The 19703-nt window shown below is 43.8% G+C and overlaps 1 protein-coding gene across 3 annotated transcripts in view; it reads left to right on the plus strand.

The window, feature by feature from the left end:
* Nucleotides 1–19703, plus strand: part of FOXR1 (forkhead box R1) — a 57651-nt gene that overhangs the window by 21835 nt on the left and 16113 nt on the right. For 2 of the 3 annotated variants that reach the window (XM_078682198.1, XM_078682199.1), the window contains exon 2: nucleotides 9588–9704. The exons of the other annotated variant lie outside the window; for it this stretch is intronic. In XM_078682198.1, the coding sequence (XP_078538324.1) occupies nucleotides 9588–9704 (117 nt within the window). The remainder of the gene's footprint in view (nucleotides 1–9587; nucleotides 9705–19703) is intronic. 3 annotated transcript variants of the gene reach the window in all.

A 19703-nucleotide genomic window follows, 5' to 3' on the forward strand; every position in this document is an offset into this window, starting at 1 on the left:
TTCTTTAATGTATTTGGAGGTTGCGGTTGTGCACACTTCTCCAAGAAAAGAGGCGCAACACTCTTTCCCTTCATGTGTAAGTTCATATCCTAGAAAAAGAACACTTAGAAAAGCTATATTAGATTTCTTAAATATGAACTTATAGCCTAGTGTAGCAAATCCCAATGTAATGCGATCCACTTTTGGCAAATGTGGGTTCAAGTCGTTGTAAGGTAGAGGTCATCTACATAGGACAATGCATCTGGGTCCATGTTGTGTAGAACTGACATTATGCATGCAGCAAATAGTCCAGCGCTATTCTTATTGCCCATAGGGAGTCTTGCATATCTCATTTGAAAGCCAAGTGCTGAGAAGGCTGCCCAATCTTTGCTTTCAAGCGCTAAATTGTGACTGGAAAAAAACATTGGAAATATTGCTTTAATGGTGCACTGTATGTCGCCCTCAATTTGGATATCTAGATCATATCTATTAGGAGGGCCTACGCTCCTGTCTGGGGGTCCCAATTGGAATAAAAGTATCGGTTGCTCTGGCTTCCAGAAACTCCTGGATATTCTGGTACACTATGGTGACTTCTGCTGCACTGTCAAGGCGAGTCACCGCCTCACTCCTGTTCAGAAGGAGGGTTCTCAGTGTCTGTGGCATATTTAATGGCTATGGCCAGTACTTTCTTTTGTTTGAAAAGGGGCTTTATATTGAGGAGGTCTTTCCTCCTTCTCTTTTTATTTTCTTGTCGGACAAGCGTTGTCTGCTTTCGGTCTCACGTACTCTTCTTGTCTGCGTTCAGATCGTTCTCCTCTGTCATACTGCTTGTCAGACGATTCTTTAAAGGAATCAAGGAGAATGTGTATCTGGAACCTGATACACATTCTCCTTGATTCCTTTAAACCTGATACCTGTTCGGAATCTTGAGCTTAGAGCTACTGCTTGACTTCCTTGTCAGTACTAGGTTTTCAAAAAAGGTGGTTTTACCAGATTGTTGAATCCTACGGATGTATACACATGAGCAATAATGATAGGCAGCTCGCGTTCACGGTCGACTCATGCAACCACTGTGAGCGCTAGACGTTTAGCCAGAGATGCTGCTTCACCTTTAATGTTGTACAGAATCATTGCAGCAACTACAAGAATGTTTCTCATTAGTTTCATCCCCAAATCCAAGGCAACAGCTGCCCCGTGTTCGCTCTGATTTTGTTTTCATACGTCTGGCAAGACTGACATTGAGGGAGTGTTGTGACTGATCATATAGACAGTGGTGAACACTGTCTCCCAAGTGTTGCAGTCTCCTATAGTGGGAATCATCCAATGGGATAAGCACCTAGTTAAGATTCTGTGCTCCTCATGTGTTCCCATAAGGGGAAACGCAGCTTCAATCTGGTCAGCTTTATGGGCGATCCAAAATGGAATTTACTCCTGATTAGTGGGAGCTTTGTCCATAACAGAATGAACAATTACAAGACTAATTGTAGACACTGGTAGCACCTGGGCATGCCCTGGCAGGCCAATTTGTGCTAGCTGCGCCAACAAGGTGCACTACACGGATTGAGTCCAGCGTCTAAATAGTGTTACTAGAGCAATGTGCAATGCTTGTGTTTGTATAAGATTTTGATTGGCTAGATCGGGATACAGTGTATATCCAACTAAGACTGGCTAGGCCACCCCATCATTACTGAGGGGACCCATGCGTACAGGTGTAGCGACGTGTGGGAGGGCACCGAGGAACCAAGTATGGTGTTCCCAATAAGACAGAGGTATTTCCAGAAGCACAGACGGTCTATGTACATTTGGCACTGTTATAGTATTCCCATCCACAGCTGGAAAATCGACCCAAGAATAAAAGGCTTCAAAGCAGAAATCATCATCTGCTTCCAACTACAAAGATAAATGCACAACCCACATTAGTATGTTCATATCGCATTACGTGTGCATGGACAGCAGGTCTGCAATTTACAGGAATAACAGGCTGTGACACAGCCATAATACAGTAGTATGGAAAACAAAGTGCAATACAAAAATAGGTCTAGTCCTTTTAAACGTTCGAGCTGGAGAAAAACCAACAGAATTAGGTGCTTCCTCAACACTTTGGGGGATTAATCCCAAACACCACAGACATCTCCGTTAAGAGGTGTAAGGGTATTGTGGACAAGCACTACGTAGGAGACCCGTGAATAAGTACCAGACCAAATGTTGGTGTTGGCATGTTGCAGGAATTCTGCTCAGAAACAGAACTATGCCTGGGATCACGGGACTCAGTCACCATACTACATCAGTTCCTAGAGGCCCAAATCCAGACTAACTTGTAGTGCTTTACCTGCCCTCCTTCCAGAGAGCCAGATAAGTTAGCACCCTAAACACAACACTCTGAACTCTCTCCGGAGTGCCGGTAACAGGTCATCAACTTACGTTCTCTCGCTCACACTTGTTCACAATAAAAGCAAAGAGACGCAAAAAAGGTTTACAATATTTTTGTAAACTAATGTGCTCTGTCATGAAGAAAATGTCCTGCAATTAGGAGACGTATCAAGTCAATAATGTGAGGAGCACAATTAATAAACTGTATACGATGAAAGCCCTGTCATAGCAAATGACAAATCAACCTAGGCCTACCCTTACTATGAAAGCACAGTTAAGGTCTCTGGGATTAGTGCCGGACCCCATACCTGAGAGTCCTAATCAGTTGATCTACATCTCTGGTGCGCAGCTCTTTCGTCTTGGACTTTTTCTCTGAAAGCCTCGTTTCTTTCTGTTTTTGGAAATGCCAAGTCTCTGCTTATATGATAATACTTGTTCTATTTGAACAACAGTATCAGGATCTCTCTGTTATGTCTAGGTGTTAATGTCCGCCACAGAGAAAAACAAACCACAATGTTGTTTGGCCTTGTACGATGTACAGACAAATCTCAGCAGAAAAACTAAATAACAAAACATGTGCAACCTATTTAGAAAATACATGTGGCAAAAACGAGCTTCTTGCTGTGTAACGTATGCAAAGCAAAAACTGCCTATTATATGTGTAGTTAGGCTAACATAGGGGAGAACTACAGTGGGCCCTATAGGGGACTCAAAACACTTAAATCCAGAGTTAGATGTCTTTGACTCCTTACTTTCACTGAAAGAATAGATATGAGAACAAGCATTTGCAATGCAATATGTTTCGCATTTACGAAACTTTAAGCTATTGGCATTGTAAATGACAATGCCTTTTATTTACGTTTTAAAAACCAAAACAAAAAAGGCATGGTCATTTACAATGCGAATAGCTGAAACTCACGTAAATGCGAGACCTATTGCATTGTACAAAAAGCATTTCCAGGGCTCGAAAAATCATAAAAATTATACTAGACCTGCAGGTCTAATAATTTTAATAATCTACTCGACCTAACTGTAATGTACTTGACCCGTGATCTGGTCTCAAATTGTGTAATCCTAGGCAAATATTTTGTCTTATGGAGCTGCCTTTTTCTTTATTATCACATAAGATAGCACCTTCAAATATGCAAGTTCATTATATCTGCTGTACAAAAAAATTATTTTTATTTACTAGACTAAATGTTTGTTCCATGTATAACAAGAATCAAGCCCATATATAGGGTACACATGATTCCTGGCTTGCCTCTTAGTTCACTAATAGCCTTACCATCTGGGCACCAGCAGTAAGAATTCCCAGTTCCTGTTTGAAAACTCACTTTTCATAAATAGATTACCAAAGAATGATGTGGTAGTGCCCTGTCTATTACAGTTAGCATATTCTCCATTGAAATGGCCACAAAACTGTCCCACTAACCTGTAGTTTTACTGTTAATAGCGCATAAACATTTTTGGGAAATTTGGTTCCAGCAGAAATATGTAAAATATGCACATCACCAGGTAAAGTGTTCTAATTTGTTTTGATCCTATAAAAATATTTTTTCACCACAGATTTACAAAAATAGGTCTTCATAACTAGTGAAATATATTTGAAATGTTTGAACAGTTCACTTAGCTATTTTAGTGTTGTGTTAGAAAAAAGCCTGACATCTTACAGCCTTTCATTTAACATGCTTTGCACAGTTCATTTGTCACACAGTTTACTTTACAAACTCCTCGATCTTAAGTCACAGAAAGAAAAATTCATGTAATAAAATAAGCTGTCTTTTGACCTCTGTCTCTGAAAGCCAGAAAATGTGACAAAATTGCAAGATTTAATAGCATTGTTATTGCTCTTTCACTTTGTGAGCAATAAAGATGCCTTTAAGTCTTGTTATCTTGTCACATTTGCTCTGCTTTGAGAGACAGAGGTCAAAAGTCAGTTTGTGTTCCCTGAAGTTAGTGGGGTTTCAACTTGCCAGAAAGGGTGAGTAGTCACTAAAAATAGCTTGTCCTGAATAAATCTTGCTTGACAGTGCGAGTGGGCAAGTGGATTTTCCAGCCCTGATTTCTACTTACCCATAGAAGTGAAATCTGACTCTGAACGTGACTGCTTGCAGCTGCTGGTTGCCAGGGAGGTGCCTTCTTCTGGTTTTGACGGCTATTGGGGGCCTGGGGGTTGTTGTTGAAAAAAAGGTGTGGGCCGTCATTGGCTGTTTCTCCAGGGGAAAATAAGGTGCGCGGCTACTACTATAATAAAAATGTGCTGTGCTTGCAAAATAAATAAGTAAATAATACATATAAGAAGGGGCAAGTTCAAAAGAATATTAAGGCGCGTGGCTGCCTGAAAGAGGACCGCGCCGTAAATTAAATAAAGAAGCGGAGCCACTATAGTTGAAGCAGACCACACTTTAAAATAAATACATTCATAACATAAAAGTGGGCGGGTGCTGTGATGTCATGGGTGGAATAGGGAAAGAGCATTAAAGAAAATAGTGCTCAACAACTTATAGAGCAGACCGTGTAACACTACCACTGTAAGATCCAATTGTTATGGGTGGTAACAAATGCAGACAAGGCGGTACCAAGGAGGGACTAACAAGCCTGTTTGCGAATCAGAAACTAGCATTTTCGTAGGACAATGACACAAGCCAACAACAAATATGGGTGGAGAGTGGGCTGGGCTTCCAGTACATACTCTTATTCAGCATGCCTTGCAGAGTGGGCAGTGCATGCGTGCTGCCGCTAGCCTCGACCTAAAAATGGTCGAACCAGTTAGCTTTCGGAAAAGTGGTGGCCTAACTAGACATGGTATCCTCCGTCAGGAAGTGATGATTTGCACCTCTCCAGAATGCTGCAGGGTCATAAAAAATGCTAGTGCATACTAATTGATCCCAAATGTCGACCATAAGGGAGTCTTTCCTCTCCTTCAATACCAACTTATAGTTTGGTCTAGCACTCTGTATCTCCGACGTGACTCTTGGACAGCGCTTAAGAGCTATTTTCAGTATGCAGTCTGCTTTTGAGCATGCCTTGTTAAACCACCGAGGTCTAGTAAAGACAGGATGGCCACGACTAGGAGCAGCAAGGGCAGGCATAACCCCAGAGCAAAGTGCTGAAAATGCAATGAGAACATTCCTGGGACAGAGATCCGGATCAAACAACATTCAACCTTTTGGCTAAAAAGAGTCCCACCGAGTTCCTCTGGGTTGAATTTAGACCACCTTAAACTTCTACCTTGGTCGTTAGGGGACAAGTGTTGCAAACAAGGAGTAGGTGAGGAAAACCCCTGATTCTGGTATTTTAGCACCAGACTCAAAGGGCTATGATTGCTCCACCCTGTCCATTTGATCTGGTAGTTCCCCAGTGAACAAGAGAGTGACAATGAGATCATGATATGATCTACAATTGATTCAGCCCCTCTGCCAACATACGTGAGAGCTGCCTGGACTCTGGGGATAATCAGGTTCTGAGAGTTGTTTAGACAGTGTAACTGCTCTCCTTGAGAAGAGTTTTCAAAATGGGGGAGTAGAGACTCTTCAGCCAAAGGGTCCTGATATTCAAAGCAAGGCCATGAGCAGGGATGGATATTAAAGTCACCTGTGACCATTATCAACATCATTCTCGCCAAAGCAGCTCCACAAGGGGCCAAAGACTTCTTACATTTCTCTAGAACCATACCGGTCTTAGGAATAGCTTCAGAATGAGGGGAATGACCATAAGCATTGTAAACCTTCACAATTGGCACCAGTGACTTGTCAGGAAAAGTAAGTAAGGCGGCACCTGCATAGGGGCTGTCCGTCTCCACCTTGGTAGCCTCACGGGTTAATGCTAGAAAGACTAAAATGCACAACCCGGCCTTGGCTCGCCCAGAGGGAGAAGGTATCGCTGACCAAAGGAAGTGAACAAAACTATCTTAAAAAATGAGCGGTATTAAGGGACCATGTTTATTGAATAGCTAAGATTTGGTAGGATACAATAAAATGTAGCCAATTTGGGTCCCTAATCTTAGCATCTAACACTGCTCTGTTCCACGATGGGAATACCAGCTGGTCACTCCTGAGAAACTGATGGGCTGCTTCCCACCTCTGTTTCCATTGATTTTTCTCGTCCACCCTGCGTGTAATACTAGGTAGTCAATCTGCCCCCTCCAGGGTTTCAAATCTGTTAGAGACAGGAAGTGAGCAAGATTCTCCGTAAGATGAGAGAGGACAAAGAGGTGACTCAGGGTGTTGGTAACGATTTGCCCCTGAAGCAGAAAAAGCAGGGCAAGCGTGTTGCCCCCAAAAAGGTCTGCATGGATCAGTGAAAAGGATGCCTGTATTGAAGGCAAAGGAAATTTGTGAACTCAGTTTTTCATGCTACCCTATGACTTTATTCGTTCACTGGCTGGACTTACTGAGCGTGGCTGGGAAGTTCTGGGGCACCCGGGCAAAGTGGGGGGGGGGGGATTCTTTACAGGGTCTGGCTTGTAAAAAAAATTTAGCAGATGCACCCCAATACCCGAGCCCTCTAAGTACTGATAGAAGGACAGGATACTGGCGCAGCCTGCCTATTGTTGAAATTTACGACCACGCAGTCCCCTTTACTCCACTTAGGGCCACTTACTTTGATCTCACCCTACTCTACATACCATGTTTATCTGGGTATGAAAACCATTGTCAGCCCCTTCCTTCATGGACAACCAGTGGGACACCTTATTCTTAAGTTGAAAAAAACCCTCTGGGGTACTAGGAGTAATTGGAGGCACATCCACTAGGGTTATTATATAAGAAGTTCAATCGGGTGGGGAATCTAAAGAATCACTCCTACTAAGAGGAACCCCAGGGACATTCTCCGTTGGGGAGGGGGGCGCGGGTGAGGCAGAAGGAACCTCAGAATAAGCCCCTGGGTGGGAAGCTCTAATGGTACCACGTCCTGAAGCTACTGTATGAGGGGCCCTGGAATCAGTAGAAATACCTGTATGAGCATTATCATGGCTGGGGTTTAAGCTTTGTTGGAGGGCCTCTTGTCTTACTGAGGTTGGGCGGAAACAGGACCCATAGCAGCTGTAGAAACTGCACAGATAAGGGGAATGAAGAGGCAGGCAGTACCCGTTTGTGGAGGCTGCCATCATAACCACACTAGCACCAGGAGGAGACATTATGTGGGGGGAGATGTATTAGCTCTTGTGGGGTTTATACAGGGATCCCTATCCATAAGTTTTGCTAGTAAACCATTGTTAATGCTCCTTAGGTGTGTAACCCCATTGAACTGAAGGCAACAGCAGCACCTTTAACAAACTTAAGTTCAGATCTAAGTAGCACAACCAGGCTTTTAAAACCCTCTGGACAAACCTAGTCCTCTACGGGAGGGACTAACTCTACATCCTGCTGCCTAGTGTTACTAATTGCACTACATCAATGGGACATGAGCTGATAAAGATAATGGCACTGCCTGAGGGTCATGAGTGGGTGATGCCTCAGTGGGCAGGGGACCCAGGCCAGTGGTAGACGGAGAAGGTGGGAAGGTCATAGCTCCATCCGTCGAACCTACCTCTAACACCAAATTAAACCCAGAATCAGCAAGGACTTTATCCCAAGAGCAGTTGGTTGAAACAGTATCTTTCCATTTATAAAACTGGGTGATCTTAGATTTTGCTTTCTGGGGGCAGGCATAATGGGGACAGTACTACCGCCACTAATCATGCCATCAACTTCCACAATCGATTCCTCAATTACTTGAAAGATGCAGTTCGCAGCTGCATGGCGCCTTGCCGATTTGGCGATTTCTCAGCTCCCAAGAAATTGCCTTGCACTTTTTGTTTAGCAAGGCAGGTGGTGTTTGAGACTAGTGTGAATATCTGGGCATTGAGAGGAAAGGCTTACCAAACAAAAGATAACCAGTATCACCAAAATCAGGACCAAGCAGGGGGGCCCTGCCCTGCCTGTTCCCGGCGCTGATGGGTGCAGGACGGGCCTGCCGGGCCCATTCTGTGCTGCCGGAGTACAGGGAGCGCTTTTTAGTGCGTAGCTGGCCCTGCCCCCTTTCAGCGGCACACAGCAGCAACGCCTCCTGGCTTGTTTCAAAGTGGGGGATGGATTACCCATCCACAGGTAAGGTCCTAGGAGGTTGGATGCTCCCTTACTATGGTCCAAAAAGTCTAGCGCTGCACGAGTGCTTTTCAGCATGTGGCTGGCCCCGCCCCCTTTCTGCGACACACAGCAGCAGCACCTCCTGGCGTATTTCAGAGTGGGGGGTTGAGTCCCCTTGCACAGGTGAGATCCCTGGAGGTTGAATACCCTTCACTATAGCCCCAAAAGTCCTGCGCTGTGGGACTGCTTTTCAGCGTGTAGCTGCCCCCGCCCCCTTTCAGCGGAGCACAGCAGCAGTGCTATCTTGCGCATTTCAAACTGGGGGATGGAGTCCATCCCATTGCACAGGTGAGGTCTCAGGAAATTGGAAACCCCCTCACTATGGCCCCAAAGAGTCCTGCATGGAGTAGTGAAAGGGATGCCTGTATTTAAGACAAAGGAAATGTGTGAATGCAGCTTTTCAATAGGCCTGGGCATAATTTGCAAAGTTTTGCTACGTGGAACTCCGCGAAGTTCCAAAAAAAGTCCACGAAGTTCCGCGAGTGGCGGAGTGCAGTGCAAATTGCTGTTTGTGCTAGTATTCCTGCCGCTCGGGTAGAAACTCTACCCGAGCAGCAGCTCGCGCTCGGGAACTTACCGCTCGCGATCGCAAACTTACCGTTTGCGATCGCGAGCGGGGAAAAAACTCCACTGCACATCGCGAAGTGGAGATTTCTGCGCTCCGCGGAGTGCAGAAAACTCTTCGAATGGAGTTAAGTTCACTGCCCAGCCTTCTTGTCACGCTGCCATATCACTTTATTTGTTCACTAGTCATAGACTCCAAGTAAAATCCATGAACTGCTTTGACTACCCAGGAATCTGCATGTTTCTACAATAGGCATTCTAAATTGGGCGTTCTTCAGCACTTTCTAGGGCTGTTTAAGTACAGCCTTAACATGGCAGGTCAGTGGGTGCTGCACTGTTGATTTTTTTTAAGACTCCAATTGCAAATAATTAATGGAAGAACAGAACAGTCAAGCTCCTTCTGCAGAAATTCGCTTCAGAAATGGCTTTTGCCTTCTGGAGATATCTGCTCATCACCTGCCAACAGATAGGTTGGAGCACTAAAGAGGAGATGTTCCGAGCAGAGAGGGAAATGGTATAACTCTTGCCCTTCTCCATTGTATGCAGGTTGCGATGAGAAGCTGGAGTGGTCCATGCTACGAAGGCAAAACCATTCACTTCATGCGCCATGGATTTCAGCTCACAGCGGTGAGGCTCAAAAGTCACCAGGCGCTGGTTACCTTGGTATGTACCTGGCAAAGGGTGGGATGAAGACCGTAAGTATGAGTGAGACCTCCTAAAAATGTAGAAGGCTAGTGAAGGTGATTGAATGGTACTTAGTTGAACTCTATGTGGAAAGTGGTGGGTAATAGGAGAGGCTCCTTTGATCTGAGCAATGCTAACAAAGTTATTGAAATGTAGTACCAGACTCCAGAAGTTGGACAATGAAGTGGGCATAAAGCAAGCCATGTGGTGTAACCCCTGCTGTGTAAAGTAAAGGCCTGCTTCAAAAGAAAGAAATTCAGTTGATTCTATGATTAGGTGACTCATAGGAATCATCCTCCCCCTTGGATTTTTAACTTCCTTTTCTGTTGCTGCTAGAATCACTTCTCTGCCTAGATAAAGTCCCCAATGTCTCTGCACTTGGGTTAGCCTTCCAATGCCCTTTGTTCTTGTACCCCAGGAAGATGCAAATAATTTTCATTCCTAGAATATATATGCACTCGATGAGATAGCACCCATAGCAATTAATCATTCTTAGGGTTGTTGTGGATGACTTCTGCGTGATGTTGGATAAGGATCATACTACCAACATCTGACATTGCCTCTGGCCCAAGACTTATCTTCTACGTTTGACAATGTCTGTCACTCTGCCCTTCTTTAATGCCTTTTTGAGAGGAGGTAGGGGTGGGAGCCAGTTTCCTAGGCTGGTTAGACTTTTTTTCTGACCGGTCGCACACTAGAGTCCTCCAACTTTCGTTTTATATCTTCCTCCAGACGATTTGTGTGGAGCACCTGAGGGATCCTCATTTGTCCCAACCCTTTTAGATCTGGCTAGATACACCTTTCACTGGTTGCTAATCATGCAAACCAATAGTAGTATTGATGGAAGCACCTTACCTTCACCCCTTTGTTGCTCTTCTTTACAGGCATTTGGTTGTGGAGCAGTTGTGCTAGCTCGCTTATGAAGTAGTTCCATTGCTCATAATTGATAGATGTTTTTAACACACCCCCTTTGTTAAATACAGTAGGAAGGGGTTTTACATTATGAACTCTGACAAACACAATAGGAAAGGTTTTTACTTTAGTGGGGAAAGCTTCTTGCACAGATGTGGGCAGTAATTGTATTTATCTATGAAGTAGTTCCAATTGCTCATAACACAGCAACAATATTAAAACAGGCCCTGTGTCAAATACAGTATGAGGGTACTTTGCATTGTGTAAGCCTTTCATTAATGAACTCTGACAAATCCAGTGGAAAGAGTTTTACATTGTGAGCTTTAGACAAATGCAAGAGACATAGGCTTAACAATGTGAACCACATGACACAATAGGAAGGCAGTTTATGTTCAGACTTCTGCGACAAACCCTACAGGAAAGGGCTTTGCATTGTTTCACACAGAGACCTTTTTACACAGATCTCTAATTCATGAAGGGATAGAGAGGTCTGGTTTCCATTTGTACAGTTATAATTTTATGTTTAGATTTATTTGTGTTTCAAATAAAGTACGATTCCCTTTTAAAATAAAAAATCTGTGGCTGGACATCAATATATTATGTTATTGTAGGCTTTGCAGACTTTGAGTTTCTAACAGCACCTCCTTGAGTAAGCCTTGGACTGCTTGTTACACTGAAGGTCAAGTGGTAAGGGGGTGTAGTTATGTCATGTTCATCTAGTAGCAAGGTGGCACCAAGGCTTTGGCTCTGCCGCTTTGGTATTCTTTTTCAAGGTCATTTAGTTGGGCAGTAGTTGTGTTAGCCACCTATGAAATATTTTCTTATGGAGACTGCAATTATTAAAGACCTCTGTTAAATACAGTAGGAAAGGGCTTTCCATGGTGTAACTCTGTGATAAGTACTGTAGTATGAGGTCTTAATTTGTGAACTCTGGCATATACAATAGGGAAGGAGCTTTACACTGTTCACTTTATACAAACTCCATGGGAAGAGGCTTCGCACTGTTACCATGGAAATACATTCTTAAACCAGTCTGGCAAGCAGTTGTTGACACGCCTTTGCTCTATTTATCATAAATGAAATGGACATTGTTAACACAGACTCTGTCAAGTACAGTACAAAGAGGCTTTTGCATGGCGTAACTAGGCCTTGGCGTAATGCGCAGCATTTTACTCCCCGGAACTCCCCTAAGTGGCGGAAAACTCAGCCGCGCTCTGCGGAGCTCTGCCAGCGGCAGAGTCTGTTAAGTCCCGCTGCTCGCACTTATTTTTAGCACCAGGACTTTGTCCCATGCTGTAAAATCAGCACAAACAGCACTACGCATCGCATCAGAGGGCACTGCTGATTTCTGCCACTCAAGTAGATATTCTACTGAAGTACCAGCTTCCTCAACGTGAGCATCAAATTTCTCATTGTGAGCACTCGCGTCAAGAAATCTCTCAGGGGGCTGGTCTAGCGCATCATTTTTTTTCTAGCTAGTGCTAGCCAACTTAACACTGGCGGACGGCTTCAGAAAAAAACCTCTGCTCCGCGTCACTTCACAGAGTTTTTTTGCGCCCCACGCGGAGTGTGCAAAACTCTGCAAACTCCGCTGGCGGAACAAAATTCTTCACCCATCCCTTGGCGTGACCCCATATCAAATACAGAAGGAAGGGTTTTCTGTGTTAACTCTGAATACAATGGGAAGGGAATTTACATTGTGAAACTTGTTGATAATTCAGTAGGAAGCAGCTCTGCATTGTTTGACATTGAGATACTTTCTTTCACAGTTCTCTAGTTCAGGAGTGTCCAGGGAGCACTCGTTTTCATCGTGTATGTTTGTAATTTTATGTGTGTGAATTCTAGTACTTCTTGGGTCTAGTTGAAGGCCGCTCCAGGTGTCTCACACAGCTCATGTAATCATCAAAAGGGGCTTTAAGAAGCAGTATTACAATAGGGTTTTTGACTCCCCTCTTGCGTTGATATTTTCTAAAGCATCTGATTAGTTGTCAGTTATGTTATTCTGCTTCTTAAATGCTTGTTTCTAACTTTTGTGTTCTCTTAGATCACCATGTCTCTTTTTATAATTTTGCCAGAACTGTTACCACTTAGCGGTGGGTGCAAGCCCTGCTTCTTCGAAATCTGTTCAGTAAAGCATACCTGGTGGCATTGTGCATGCTGAGCCAGTTCTGCCCGTATTCAGTTCTTTTCAGTATCTTGTCACTACTGGTAGTGTAGACTTCAAAGGCACTTAGCGCAGGCCATGTGTGTTGTCTACAGAGAACTACAGGAGTCTAATACGCCCAAATCAGTGGTTTATGTGAATTGGTCCATTCTAGGCGAACATGCTTACTAAAGTCACTGCCATTCTGTGGAATTTGCTAGAACTGCCATGTTTTTTGTGTGTGTGTTTGTGTGTGCTTTGTATTGACTTCTTAAAACAGTTATTTGTTACATTCGATACACACATGGTCAATGCAACATACTGTAAAAAACATTTGCCAAAAATGTTTTGAGAGATTGTACACATGTGTCAGGCTCCCCCCTGGATCCATTGCCTTGCAAAAACTGGTAGGAATTCGGGGCAGAACTTTTCCCACTGCTGTGTAAGATCTGTAACCAGTCTCTTGCAGAAGGGGCGGTTCCCAGTCAGTGGAAGCAGGCGCTTGTAACGCCACTGCTTAAAAAAGCCTCCTTTGATCCAGAATGTCTGAAGAATTTTAGACCAATATCTCTTCTCCCCTTTCCAGCCAAAGTAGTGGAACGGGTAGTGAGTGGCACACTGTCCGCGCACCTGGAACGGGCCAAACAACTGGAGGAGGAGCTGTTCAGTTTTAGACCGGCCCATGGTACGGAGACAGCACTGGTGACCGTAATGGATGAGCTTCGGAGGCGGGCAGACAGGGGCCAGGCAGCAGTGTTGATTCTGCTGGACCTGTCTGCCGCCTTCGATACGGTCAACCATAACATCTTGTTAAAACGGTTGAGTGAGGTGGGAGTTACGGGGGTGGCCCTTAGATGGTTTCACTCCTTTCTCTCAGGGAGACAGCAAGCAGTATCCCTTCCTCCTTACCAATCTGCCTTTACTCCTGTCTCACATTGGGGTGCCTCAGGGCTCGGCCATCAGCCCCATTCTTTTTAATGTCTATTTGAGACCCCTGCTGACGATCATCAAGCGCCATAACATCAAAGTCATCAATTACGCTGATGATACGCAACTTATTCTCTGAGCGGTCCTTCTCAGCAGAAGGGTTTCATAGATGTTTAGGAGATATGTCACAATGGCTGAAGGAGAATTCCCTACAGTTTAACATTGCTAAAACTGAACTGATGCACTTCGAAACGCATAGGAACAGGGAAGGGACGCCCATGAATCTTTGGCCCCCAGAGTTCCCCAACCCCGGCCAGCCGGTTAAAATAGTCCGTAACCTAGGGGTCACATTTGACTGTAACCTCTCCCTGGAGGTGCATGTGGGGAAGGTGGTGAGCTGCTGTCTGGGGATTATTCGCTCTCTGAGGAAGATCTTTCCTCTTTTACCCCATCAAGCCCGCGCCCTGATAGCACGAAGCACGATACTTAGTCGGGTAGACTATTGTAGCGCTCTGCTCCTCGGGTCCCCTAAATCTCTGCTAGACAGGCTACAGCGGGTACAATCTGCCGCTGCTAAATTGGTATTCGGCTGGTCAAGGTGGTCCTCTGCCTCTGGAGCACTGACGGAGCTGCACTGGCTGTCCGTGACACAGAGAGTTACATTTAAATCTCTGTGTCTAGTATTTAAAGCCTTGCATGGAAAAGGACCAACCTCTTTTGAGCAAATGTTTGAGTGGTACGTTCCGGGCAGAGCGCTCCGTTCTTCGAGTGGAATGTCAATAAAAGTACCACGCTTTAACAAAGTTAGAGCAGGGGGCAGAACATTTGGGGTGGCTGCAGCCAGGCTGTGGAACACTTTACCTCTTGAACTGCGGCAAAACAAGGAACTTCTCGCGTTCAGAAAGAACCTTAAAACTTGGCTATTCCCTAAGAACTAGGCCTGTGCATTAACCCCCTCCTGTGTTGATATGGTCTCTGAGTTACTAGCGCCAAGATGCCTGTCAGGTGGTAGCGCGCTTTAGAAATTGTATAAATAATAATAATAATGTTGCAAAGCATCCAGGTGAGACAATGTCACTCTGTCATAAAGAAGCTGTTGCAAATCGGAAAACAATAATAATTTGCCCTAAAAGTGACACAGCCCCACTTTGAAAAAAAGTGCCAAAAAGCAACAGTGCAAAACTTAGTATGCATAGACCAGGCCGCAGGTTCAAATTGAGCGTACCCGGGCATCTGGAAGCCATTCTAGAACATTCCACTCGGTGGAACTGTGGTGATTATGTGAGAAGTACACTAGTGGAAGATGCAACATGCATAGGAGTTATAGGTGTAATTAACAGCTTTTAAGTAAAGTTGTTCCTAGTTCCACCAGGACCAGGGTTGTTTTATCCCTTGTACCTGGGATCATTGTTAACTTAAACTTTCCTAAAAATGTGCAAAGGAAAGACACTTCTTTTTCTTTAGTCCTGTCCCGAGATATGAAGTTAAAACTGTTTGTTCATCATCTAAATCTTGATTTAAAAAAAAAAAAAGTCAAATTGTTCTTAGTAAAACATACGGGAATTGCAGAAAAGATTTAAAAAAATGGACATTCATGTCAAGCATTGTAAATAAATAACATTTACACATGCACTGCCATGCTGAGATAATGTATATTTACAATGGCTCCAAAAGAGTTTTCTGTATGATGACAATAGATACACCACTACACACAACACATATCTTTGATGTGTGTACTTGTTGATCTTCACAGATCTCCAAGAATTAACAAAAAATTAACCCATTGGCACATGAGTGGGTGGAGATGCCATTTGAAAAAGAGTTACCATTTTGCTATTTGTACATAAAATAGCATCCAAAACCTCTAATTGTTTTTCTTACGCAAATCAACATCAACCTTCGAAATTCCGTGAAAGAAGTCCCCGGTGAAAGGCCAACAGGCTACAGCATGTTAAAGACTGTTCCAAAGATTAGCAGACTGCATGTAATATTGAGGGGGTAACTGCAGACTTAAAGAAATATGGGGGCCTTCCTGTAATCCGTACTCACTACAGACTTGGTAGGTGGTGCTTATCACCAACTATGGCTTGGATAGGTTGGTTAGAATAGATAAAAATAGCAGAGGTGGTTTCTGTCTTTGTAAGGATGGGGTCACCGACCACTTCTTTGTTCTATTTTTAAGAGGAAAGATTCGATTACAGAATTTTAGAAACATTTACTTGGTCTAAAGCTCTTCATGCCCTAACCAATAGACTGTTTCAGCAAAACACTGCAGTTTCAGTTTATGCTTCTGAATCATCTGGGCCCTATACCAGTGGGCATACGGGCCTTTAACTACTACAATCCTAATACTATTTATTGATCCATGATCAGACGAGAGCCTTTTCATGTCTAAGTTGGTTAGCATTGTTCTCACACAAAAAGAATTGTTAATAGAGGTTTTTACCGTCTTTCATAAGTTTGTAAAGAGCTGACATATCTTTTTGCAGTAATGCTTCAAACCTTTACCCAATAAATCAAAAGTTTGAGACTATAGTTATTCAATTCAAATACTTTATTTCGGCAAGGATGCAATACAAGTTTTCCACATTCACAGTTTATGTACATTATATGAATCTACAAAAGTAAGCTATTGATGGACATCAACATGGCTTTATAAAAAGACAAATGTAGAAATGGATAAAATACATATATACACTAGTATTGCTGTTAACATTTCTAAATATAAATACAAGAGCGCCAAACACCCAGAGGATCTCTTATTTGCAGCGATTCTACCTAATACTCATTAATACCTCTATGAGTAACATAGCTCTATTATCAATACTCAGTAAAACTGTACGAGGGAGATATCCAAGTACAAATTGCATTAGCCCCGTCATAGTTCCCCGGTCCACAGACCATATAAAATGCAAATTCATACAGTACAAAGGAATTAAGGTGCTTACAATAACACATTAAAGTTCTATTGAATAAATAAGCTGTGAGAGATTAAAACTAGGCGATAATTTGAAAAGTTAAAACAGAAAGCTCTTTATACATCCACCAGAGATAATCAATTAGCAATTTTCAGCAAAGATCTTCTGATAGTTCTCATCTTGCCTAGGAACTTGGTAACTGCGCAAACTATCAGCAACCTAGTGTCAGATTTTAAGATGTGCAGAGACACTTACAAAGAGGGGCTAATCATCTCGATCGTGGGGCTCTATAAAGAGGACAAGCAAAAAGTGTGTGGGCTATCGACTCAACAGCTAAAAGACATCCTGGACAAAACCCCAGTTGAGTGGGAGACTTTCGCCAGGAGGCTGTGAGCGAGTTCACCAGAATTGAGCCAAATCTAAATTGCATGTAGAGCTTTCTCTCCAGCTGAACTGTAATGGCCTCTCAAGTATTTCTCAAATTTTCTTGTCAGTTTGAACTCCAGAAAATAAATCCGATGTAAGACTGCCCCATTTGTGGTAACTTAAAGAGGACTGGACCACCCACTCCCAGTATTGTTTCTTAATTAGAGCCTTACTGGGACGTAGTGCAGGATCCCTAACATACCATAACCCTCTAGCCCTATTGCGGTACGCTCACTTTTCAGTTTGTTAAACCAACCAATTTTCTTAAACTTAGACTAATGTTATAAATAATCAATTCGCAACCTAAGTCCTTATTAGGAGGAAAGTTGGAGGCACTCTTAGCTAACCTGGGAAGACTTTCCCCCCCCCAAAAAAAGTCTCGGGTAGCCAGTGCATCTCCTTTTTGTATCTCCCAAAGTTGTGCTCAATATATTACTGCCTTTGCATGAAAGAGACTAATAGTTGTTGCTTAAGCCCTAACTCCTTGCCCTTTTATAATTCCTCTCAAGGCACCATCTCTAGGGCACAGTAATGCCCAAGCTAATGGCCCCATTTCCTGTCCTTTCTCTTAGTCGCCTAAATATTCATAATTAGATACCCGGTCAAAAGTTGTGAAATCTAGGTGGATGCTGTACATGTGGGTTTAAAATCCTATCTTTAAAATATATATATATATTACTAGCCCTCTACCACTGCAAAACATATGAAACGTGCTTAAGAGACATGTCAGACCTATTGGTGTTCCAGCTGTTATGGTGGCATCACCCAAATGTAATCACCCCACATCAGAAACAGGAGATCTGGCTGCGCCTTTCTAAGCAGCGAAGAATACTGCCATCCTCTCGGCGATGCAGTACTAGGGAGCTAAGTAACTGTGTGCAAGCGTGCGAGGCCCAGCGTTCACCTCAGAGGTCCCGCGGCGACCAGGCTGCAGGTGAGCCTGAGGACTAGCCTATCGAGCCTTGCTGTGCCTCCACTCGTAATTGACGACAACTAGTGCGTCCTTGCTGCCTCGGGCTACCAGCTGAGCTCCTCTGGGATACGCGCAGGCCCCTGAGGCCTATGCCCGATGACAGCTCAGTGGCCTGAGTGTGACACTTCACCAATACTGGCGGTGGTCCCTGTGGCGACGGTGCACTTCCCCTCCAGGCAGCATATCTGCCTACTGGTAAGTTGTGTATTGTGGTGGCTGCAGGCTCCGCAGGGGGCCTCTTGGTGTTACGGGGGCCTCCTCAACCTGGTCGGATCGGCGGCAGGGATTGGGCAGCGGTAATTGGCTGCTATGACTGCCTATCATTGAAGCGTGTGGCCACAATTCCCCTCTTGCCTCCGCTACACTTGGCCCCATTATTTCCTTTAAATGCCAATGCTGCTGAAGACTGATGAATGTCGCCTGGGGGAGGGGGGTCTTTCGACCTTTGGCATGCCCTCTGCACTCTCCTGTGCTGTCAGCCCGGCTGCTGCTCTCCTTTCTCATCAAAAGCTATCTCAACTAATCAGCAGGTCCTGGGCATGGGTACAGAAGATACATATCCCAGCTGCTTAATATACGAGATCAATGGGTGGGGAGGGAAGGAATCTGTGATCCATTCAATTCCCTTGGGTCAATACCATATAATCATATGAGAAGGATCACTTGTCCTGCATAACATCGGGTATGCGGTATTCGTTATTTCTAGTCCCAATAAAAAACCCTCATGCACGTGTTTTTTGGTGGTAATGTCAAGCGGTATATCTTGATTCTCCGCTAGCCCTCGCACGTGTCTGCATAATCATAGGGTTTCGTTTTTATGCAGCCTCCACCAGGAGGTAATACCCTTTGTTAGGATCAGTAGTGATCAGGAATAGTGATTGTGATAGGGTGTAGTGAAGGTGATTAAAAGTCTCTCTTTACCAGAAATGTGTTTTAATAGTTCTGGTTCTAGGAGGCAATAAAAACAATGTAGGTGATTGAGAGTGATTATGACTCTCTCACTCTTCAGTTGTGATTTAGGTCGACATGTTTCAGCCCTTCTGCGCCAGTCTGTCGGGTGGGCTTTTCTTCAGGACCAGAGGGTGTAGTGTATAGAGACCGTTATTGTTTCCATGGGTGAAGGGTACATAAAGGCATTTCCTAATGTGCCCACAGTGAATGGAATGAAACTATGTCATGTTCCTAAAGGTCAATTTGTGCCTGTGAAAATAAAATAAGACACACTAGACAATGGGAAAGGGTAGGGGGGTTATTTTAACACAAGACTAGGCGACTGGTTTCCAAATACCAGGAACTTATAGAACGCTCATTGGCGTAGCAACTAAAAAATAGCAATACTTCTACTGTCCTCCCTAACTCATGGTCAGGGTCGACTTTCTCAATTATGGCAATTCTATTTTACACTGAAATGGCAAGTTGTCCCTACTCACAGAGGAGGTGTTGTCACTCGTTTTAAGTGACTGCTTTAATAATTAACAGTATTCAATAGTGCTTCTATTGCTTCTTATCGCACCGATTTATTTTTAAAATTGTCATATTCTTCATGTTGATCTAATCATGCACCAAACGGTTAATCTTAGTTCCTCTTTTAAACAATTTGTATCCATGGCCCACCTATTAGTTTATATTCCGCCTCAGTATGACTTTGGTTTCAATAACGGTCTTTGTCAGGATCATGG

The sequence above is a fragment of the Lissotriton helveticus genome, chromosome 3_1, assembly GCF_964261635.1.
Source record: "Lissotriton helveticus chromosome 3_1, aLisHel1.1, whole genome shotgun sequence".
NCBI classification, from domain to species: domain Eukaryota; kingdom Metazoa; phylum Chordata; class Amphibia; order Caudata; family Salamandridae; genus Lissotriton; species Lissotriton helveticus.